Below are 8,874 nucleotides of genomic sequence, written 5' to 3'. Positions count from 1 at the left end.
GGTTGATGCTTACATTTAATTTATGTTTCATTTATCCATTGCATAAATCTCATAGTAAGTAATAGACATTTGAATCCATATGTTCTAACATAGATAAATGTTAACAGAATAAATGTTATTCACCTGATTTCTGATTGGACAAAAATAACTGAGCAGCACAATGAAACTCAAGATCACAATAATAATAATAACAACAACAATAACAACAGCACAACAATAATAATGATAATAATAATTATTATTATTATTATTATTAATAATAGTAGTAGTATTCGTAGTAGTAGTAGTAGTAGTCTGTGAATTAAATTCGGGAAAAACATTTACATACTGTGTCCACTGAGAAGAGAAATGAGTCTCAGGGAGCTTTCAGTTGATCACTGTTCATTTTTCTCAGTTTCATCAGAAGCGATTCTCTGATTTCTTTGGTTCGTAAGCAGAATATAATTGGATTAACAAGAGGGGGAAACAGACTATACCACATAATCACCATAACGCGACTATCAATGTTCATTTGAACGTTTGTGTCAGTAATGTACACAGCACATCGGGGCAGATAATAAAGACATATGATAAGAAGCTGAGGGCTACATGTAGAGAATGTTTTGTACTTTGCTTGAACACTTGATATTTTTAAGACAGCTATGATGATTGCTGTGTAGGAGAATATAATGAAAGCCAGGGGGCCAAGCAACACGGTCAAAGCCATAATCAAGGAAAAAAACTTAAGAGTCCTTAAATCACCACAGGCCAGCCTGCTTATTGAAATTAAGTCACAAAAGCATTGAGTTATTAAATTGGAGTCACAGTAGGGCACAGATATGGTCTGGTGAACTATCACTGTCAGAAATGTGAATGGAAAAACCCAAAAGAAAACACACGCCATTGCCATGGAATGGTTTGTAACAAGTGCAGGGTATCTGAGGGGGTTACATATGGCAATAAATCGATCAACTGCCATTAACATCAAAAGGAAAGAAGTAACAGTGCCAAAATAATGGACAAAAAACATTTGTGCGAAGCAACTATGAAATGTCAAAGTTTCATCTTTTAACAAGTACTTTGAAATTATTTTAGGCATTGTGGTGGTTCCAAAAGCAAAGTCCACTGCAGCAAGATTGCAGAAGATCAGGTAGCATGGTTTTTGAAGGCTCTTTTCATAAGACACAAATGCAATAATCAAAATGTTTCCCCCTGCAAGTGTGAGATAAATGAAGAGGAGAAATGATCCAACTGCTCTGTAATATTCTGGAAGGAGTCCTGGAAATCCAAGCAGGAAGAATTCTGTAATTATTGTGGAATTGGCGTAGTGGTCCATGACTTTGTCGGTGTTCCAAAACCACCTGGTAAAACACTTGTCTACTCACTGCAGGATTAAAACAGGCAAGAGAATTAGATTCTGATATGACTTAATACATTGCTAGTCCTAAATGTCATGCTGTATTACATTTGTAAATGCCTTTGTTTTATATCCATTAGAAGCAATCTAAATAATGCTTTCTTGCCTCTGCCAAACGTGTTAAAATGTAAATGTAAACGCATCCATGTATTTCAAATAGTAGATGTAGAATGTCAGCAGTGACAAAGCCCAACTGACATAAGTGTCACCTTATAAACACTCTTTCAAGACACTGGGGGCCAGCTACTACTTGATGTAATAGTGTCTGCTTTGGGGTTTGTCTTTACTCTGTCCTCATGGGCAAACAACTAAATAGACATAGGTCAGCAGAGAGTAGTGTGGCTGTGTGGTGGGTGTAATAAACTTTTAAGAAACTGCCCTTCAGCCAAAATGATTGCAACTTTTGTTTTTCTCTGATCTGAGAAACACATTACAACAGCTTTCTATTTCCCAGAATGGAAGGCAACACTGGTCTTGCAAAGTTGGTGGTATAATCTACAATCTTTAATCAATGGTGTCTTGAACTGACTCCCAAAACAGGAAATGAAAACTGAATTAATATTGTTTAGCCATGCTATGATGGGTCTGTTGTAACAGCATGTTTATTTTTTATACTATTTTGTAATGATTTAAGTGTGTGGTGCTCACATGTATGAGTACTGAGAGATATGACTCAATAATGACTGAGCATGACCATCTCAGAAAATACTGGCAAGATAGAAAAGTTTTATTCAAAATATGTTATATTCTTCATCACCAGTGATTTTGCCTAAAATCTGAGGACATTGGATTTGTTTTGTTTTAGCACAGCACCACATAATGGAATGCAAAGATAATTTGCATTATACCACAGTTAGTTCTGACCCTACAATGTGATTGGCTGAGAGGCGATCTAGGAGTGCCAATATTACATGTTATAGCTGTGACGCTGGGACAGAGGCAGCAGGAGGCAGAGGTGAAGGATGCTCAGGTTTATTATCCATAGAATAATACAACAAAAAGACTCAGGCTCAAAGGCAAAAACGATAGCAACAGCGAAAAGGCGAACACTGAAGTAAAGCTCTTTAGAAGTTCTAGCAGGACTCTCCCACGTAGCGAGGCGCTGTGGCAGGTGAATGAGCAGCACTGGAAGGAGCGACCTGTGGGAATATAAAGGGGAAGGCCTAACACGAAACAGGTGTCAGAACACAGGTGATTAGGAGCGTGGGAGTGTCCTGCGATGTGAGGGTGTGTGCTGTGAGACGGTGGGCGTGTTGGTGCGTGTACGGGTCGCTCGGGGTGCCCTCTGGTGGCATCCGGGCCGACTCACCGTGACAATAGCACTGTAACCGAAGCGCTCCATGTATTACTCCGCCACATACAGGTAACCTAGCAACGAAGCAGCATTTACAAGCCAAACGTGCAACTACAGACAAGCAGCAACATTATCAGAATGAATTACAGGGAGTTTGTTAAATCTATTGGCTTCGAAAGCATTTATTTCGATCTGAAACTGGAGGACGAAGCTATAAATGACCAGCCTGATTGCTCCAATGAGCCGAGGTTTGTCACGCTTACAAACAATGATTTGGATGAGCTGGAAATGCAGAGAAACGAAGTTAATACCGTAAAACAAACGTCCTGGGCTCTTAATGTATTTACATCCTGGTTAAAGAGCAACGACATTGCAGTCGATTTTAGTATTTTAATAAATACAATTTTATCAACAGTTGTTTTTGTGTATATTTACCTCTATAATATTTATTGGGTAAGGCTGTTCCAGTGTTGTGTAAGTTTAGCAGTGAGCCATTGAATGGAACTATTTTAACTGGTGGAGTGTTTTTAACCAAACAGGTCTTATTTTCTCGTCCTCTTTAACTCAAAATCTTTCAATAAACAGCGATAATTGAACTGTGGCATAATCGCAATAATACACTTGAGGTGCGGAGCGAGGGGACGGACACAAATGCTGAGAAGAGCGAGATTTATTAAAGGGCATACCATCATCGGAGTCCGAGAAGCAGTCCGGGGTCATAACGGGTGGGCAGTCAGAATAACAAAGGTAAACAGGCATGACGAAGACAGGGAAACGCTAACAAGGCAGGGAGACACAGAGCACAAGAACAAGTAATCAAAACTTGAACATACAACGAAACAACCAAGAAAATACATCGAATATACGACAAAGGACAAGGGACACTCAGGGACTATAAATACACAGAACTTTAAACGAGGAACAGGTGATGGCAATGACACAGGGGCGTGGTAGAAAAATAGGGAATCACAGAGACAAACGAGCAGGGCGGGATAAACGGGCAAGGAGCACAGACACGAGGGAACCTGGAGTGACAGCTAGGGGAGGGGGGCACGACCATACGTGACAACATCTCTGTAAATAATATTCTAAATTCCAGTTGCTGTCCAACTTTTCCCCTAAGGAGTGTTTTGAATGTTCTTGTGTCACGTAGGGCTCCGCCCCCTCTTCTAGCTGTCACTCTGGTCCCCTGTTCCATGTGTCTTGTTTTCTTTGTCTGTTGATCCCGCCTTGTAATCTGTTATCATGGTTTCCCTCTGTCTGTCACTCCCATGTCATCAGTGTTTCCACCTGTGTCTTGTTAGTCCCATGCAGTTATAGTCCCTGTGTTTCCCTTGTCGGTTATTATGTGATCTCTGTTATTTTGTTAATGCTAGTGTTTGCTCTTGCGTTGTTCATTCTAGTGTTCATCCCGCTGGTCTGTATTTTACTGTTCTGTTTTATCCCGTTCTGTATGTACCAGTGTTTAGTTGTGTTGTTGAAATTCTGTAACCCTTAAATGGTAAGCACAATAAAATTCAGAAGCAGTTGGGTAAGCTAATAGAGTAAAATAAATGTATTAAGCAAGTATGGATAAGTTCCAGAGACCCCTGTTACAAACGCACAAAGCGTCTGCCACAGAGAGCTAATTCTCCCCTGGGAACTCTCATCTCTTATACTTTAGTTAATAAGCACCCAATGTGTTCATGAGGTGAACATCAGAGGTGATTAAAGCATATGATTGGATGAACTAGACATAAATCACACATGATTGGACAAATGTATATTGGCCCCTCCCCTCATGCCCCATCCACGCTTGGCTCATGATGGTCTGAGAGCCGATGTGGCCCAGTATGGATAAGAGTGAGGTCACTCTAGGAACATCAGGCACCCAGAGTGGGCTGATGATGTGTCAGAGGAAAGACAGTATTCTTCTAAGGCCTACTGAGCCATACCAGACACTGAATAACTTCAGTGCCCTACTTACATGATTAACACATAACACATATATATATAGGTAAAAAGCTCTAGCTTGTACGTCTATCATGTGACTATTATGATTAACATAGCATAGCATCAAGGAAAATATTAAATTTTCCACCACAGTTGTTTAGTTCCTTGTGTTTAGTATGGCGGTACATGTTTCATGTTCGGACTCCCTTGAAGATCTGACCCGTGCTTTTGCTTTTTGGTCATGGACTCCAGCTGACTGACAGCCTCGGTGTCAAACCGAACCTCCTTCAGAATACAGAAGGATGCAAATCAGATCACATCAGTGATGCTTTACCTGAGAGGTTAAGGTGTGAAAGCCTGAGAGGGTCTCAGTGTATAACGGAACCCACACCATGTTTAAATACAGGCTACTCTACTCAAATTCTCTGGTTAAATCATATTTTAAGAACATATTTCGAACAGTATCATCAGGTAATTTCTTACATTGATTGGTTTACATAAAAGGTATTAGCTAACATTGGCTAGCGTTAGCTACCTATCTAGCTTGTTTTTGACTACTTAAAAAAAATTCTATATACTGTACATCTGGAGCAAATTGCAATATAATATGGTTGCATATGGTTCACTGTTGTCAATTAGTGTCATTAATGACATCAAAGGAAACACGGTAGTTAAGGGGCAGTATGCAAAAAGTGTAAATTGTAGAGGGTATTTTATGTACTCTGCACTGTTCAATAAATGTTGAACTGAAGCAATTGTCACATATCTGCTAATATAACATTTTGAGTAAGGAGGAAACATACTGTGCAGGGCCTTTGAATCAACTGTATGTCTCTTTGTGGAATGTTATCTGAATATCACTGCCTCATCTGAACATTGCATTTTACAGTGTTCCCCGTAATGATTGCATTTCACTGAGGCATATACAGTATTTTGAAGAAATATGTATGTAAATGCAATATAGTTGTGTCTTAATTTATTTTAAAATATAGGTTTTATTCAGTTCTGACACAAATTCAGTGTTTAATTTTAGTTTAAATTTTAAAGGCAAAACCCCACGTATTGTTTTTCAATAAAGAGCTCAAAGGACATGGAAACAATGTAATAGTGGTTTTGCGTTTATTCCACATGTTGCGACAACTAAAAGTCAATTTAGATTTGAGGTTATTTCTGCTGTGATATTTTAGGTTGTCAGGATTTCTTGTGATTTCTTAACATATGAGTAAGCGGTTAATTTTGTGTTAGAAACACAAAGTGGTGTATGGGAAAATTTTTTAAGCATGAATGTGTTTTAAACCTAAAGGCGCTCTTAGTTGATCAGTGGCCTGAAGATGCTTTCACTGGACCAAAAAAACAAAACTGAGAGCATAAGTATTTAATCAAGATTTTTTAATGTAAAAGACCATTCAGTGTATAATGTTCTTAATTTCAAATTTTCTTAATTTCATCACGACAGCTTCTCGGATTTCTTTGGTTCGAAAACAGAATATCATTGGATTGACAACAGGGGGAAACAAACTATACCACATGCTCACTATAATACGAACACTAATGTTCATTTGAACCTTAAGGTCAGTAATATATGCGGCACATCGGGGAAGATAATAAATGCATATGATAAGAAGCTGAGGGCTACAAGTGGAAAATGTTTTGTACTTTGCTTGAACGCTCGATATTTTAAAGACAGTGATGATAATTAAGATGTAGGAGAATATGATGAAAGTAAGGGGGGCCAACAGGACAATCATCGCCACACAAATGGAAAATATCATTAACTGCCTATAATCACTACAGGTTAGCTTACCTATTGAATTTTGATCACAGAAACACTGTGCTATTACATTGGAGTCGCAGTACTGTTCAGCTATGGTCTTGACAACTATCACTGTCATTGTTGGGATTGATAAAAACCATACTAGTCCACAGGCAATTGATGCAGAGTGGTTTGTAACAAGTGCAGGGTATCTGAGGGGGTTACATATGGCAATAAATCGATCAGCTGCCATTAAAAGCAAAAGGAAAGACGTGACAGTCCCAAGATAATGAATAAAAAACATTTGTACAAAGCAACTATGAAATGATAGAGTATCATCTTTAAGCAAATATTTTGCAATTATTTTGGGCATTGTGGTGGTTCCAAAAGCAAAGTCCACAGCAGCAAGATTGCAGAAGATCAGGTAGCATGGTTTTTGAAGGCTCCTTTCATAAGACACAAATACAATAATGAAAATGTTTCCCACTGCAAGTGTGAGATAGATTAAAAGGAGAAGGAGTCCAACTGCTGTGTGATATTCTGGAAGGAGTCCTGGAAATCCAAGCAGGTAGAATTCTGAAATTGTTGTGGAATTGGCATGTCGATCCATGACTTTGTGAATGCTTTAAACCAACCTGGTAATACCTGATGACACACTGCAGGGTCTTCTCCCTGAAAATCTAAAAGGCAAATATAAGATTAAGAATTTTTGACACAAATTTGACATATTTGTATCAATCAAATTATTCATTTAAAAGCTATGATTTATATTTATAATAATTATTTTTCTATGAACATATAACATAATACATTCATAAATCTATTGAATGTGTCTAATAAATAATTTTAAATCAGCAAGTTCTGTCTAACCTTTTTGTATTTTTGTCTTTTAGAAGTGTTAGGCATATAATATTCTCAATTCTACACTGACAATACCCAACTGAGAATGATACACATAAGCATCAATTTATATATGTATTTTCAATACACCTGAGGTTTACTAGCTGATGCAATAATAAAATATGATAATGTAATAAGACTTGTTGTGATATGTCCTGATTAATGCTTTTGTTGCCTGTCCTCATGTAGCACCAACTAGACACAGCAGTGGTTCTTCCTCAAAGAAAACAAAGCACACCTATATCCCTCTACTGCACGGTGTTGCCATATGGCAACATACCATTTCTTTGCAATTTCCTGGTATTTAAAAAGAAACTTCAATACTGATTGGCTTTTACATAGAACCTGGGGCCTTAGTTTAACCAATTATGTGCTTGGGGGACATCACATGACATTTATTCCTTCCAAAGTCGTGCCTTTTCCCACACTGTTCCCATACTGAGGTCACCTGACGAAGAGCTGCTCAATCTACAATGATTTTGCCATTTTTTCGTCCATTTACAGCATTACAAAAAATACTGACAGATTCTGTGGGGCGTTATGACTTAATTTTATTAGAAAAATGTTTAAATTATGATAATATTGTCTTTTTATTCAAAAAATTAGGTGCGTTGCCAAATGGCAACATCGTGCAACAATGGAACAATATAGTCAGTGGAGCTAGACAGACACATAGATAGATAAATGGTGTAGGACTAGACAGATATGTTTACAGATATGCTTATATGCTTACAAATATGTTTATTCTTTTGTGTACCATGTCATAAGATAAATGGCACAAAGTGGTAGGCCACGTAAACTGACGGAGTGGGGTCAGTGGATGCTGAAGACCTGTGAAGAGGTCGCCAACTTTCTGCAGAGTCAATCACTACAGACATCCAAACTTCATGTGGCCTTCAGATTAGCTCAAGAACAGTGTGCAGAGAGCTTCATGGAATGGGTTTCCATGGACAAGCAGCTGCATCCAAGCCATGCATGTACAAGTGGAGGGAGATTATGGTGTGGGGTTGTTTTTGAGGAGCTGGGCTTGGCCCCTTAGTTCCAGTGAAAGGAACTCTGAATGCTTCAGCATACCAAGACATTTTGGACAATTCCATGCTCCCAACTTTGTGGGAACAGTTTGGAGCTGGCCCCTTCCTCTTCTAACATGACTGTGCACCAGTGCACAACGCAAGGTCCTTGGAGTAACACAAAGACATGGATGGTAGAGTCTGGTGTGGATGAACTTGACTGGCCTGCCCATTACCCGATAGAACACCTTTGGGATGAATTAGAGCGGAAACTGAGAGCTAGGCCTTCTCATCCAACATCAGTACGTGACCTCACAAATACGCTTATAAAGAATGGTCAATATTCCCTATAAACACACTCCTAAACCTTGTGGACAGCCTTCCCAGAAGAGTTGAAGCTGTTCTAGATGCAAAGGGTGGACCAACGTCATATTGAACCCTATGGATTAGGAATGAGATGTCACTTTTTATTACAAATTTCTCATTGATTAATCAATTGTAACATTTTCCAGTGAACAAAACTAATTATACTCATCTATGAAAGTTCTATGATCTGTATGATCTTGTTTCCATTGTTGCACAATGTTGC

The 8,874-nt window shown here is 38.6% G+C and overlaps 2 protein-coding genes across 2 annotated transcripts; both read right to left on the bottom strand.

The window, feature by feature from the left end:
• Window positions 1–355: 355 nt before the first annotated feature.
• LOC143478344 (olfactory receptor 1500-like) lies at window positions 356–1,315 on the bottom strand. Its single transcript, XM_076977300.1, has one exon. The coding sequence runs from the start codon at window positions 1,313–1,315 to the stop codon at window positions 356–358; it is 960 nt and encodes a 319-aa protein (XP_076833415.1).
• Window positions 1,316–6,028: 4,713 nt separating this feature from the next.
• LOC143478131 (olfactory receptor 2AT4-like) lies at window positions 6,029–6,985 on the bottom strand. Its single transcript, XM_076977085.1, has one exon. The coding sequence runs from the start codon at window positions 6,983–6,985 to the stop codon at window positions 6,029–6,031; it is 957 nt and encodes a 318-aa protein (XP_076833200.1).
• Between the last annotated feature and the right edge of the window lie 1,889 nt (window positions 6,986–8,874).

The sequence above is a fragment of the Brachyhypopomus gauderio genome, chromosome 16 (genome assembly GCF_052324685.1).
Source record: "Brachyhypopomus gauderio isolate BG-103 chromosome 16, BGAUD_0.2, whole genome shotgun sequence".
Classification (NCBI taxonomy): Eukaryota; Metazoa; Chordata; class Actinopteri; order Gymnotiformes; family Hypopomidae; genus Brachyhypopomus; species Brachyhypopomus gauderio.
Note: the sequence above shows the minus strand (reverse complement) of the source record. Positions and strands in the feature narration are given on the sequence as shown.

Excerpts from the sequence above, each read along its gene's own strand:
- LOC143478344 (XM_076977300.1), bottom strand. The coding sequence starts at position 1,315 with ATGGACCACTACGCCAATTCCACAATAATTACAGAATTCTTCCTGCTT.
- LOC143478131 (XM_076977085.1), bottom strand. The coding sequence starts at position 6,985 with ATGGATCGACATGCCAATTCCACAACAATTTCAGAATTCTACCTGCTT.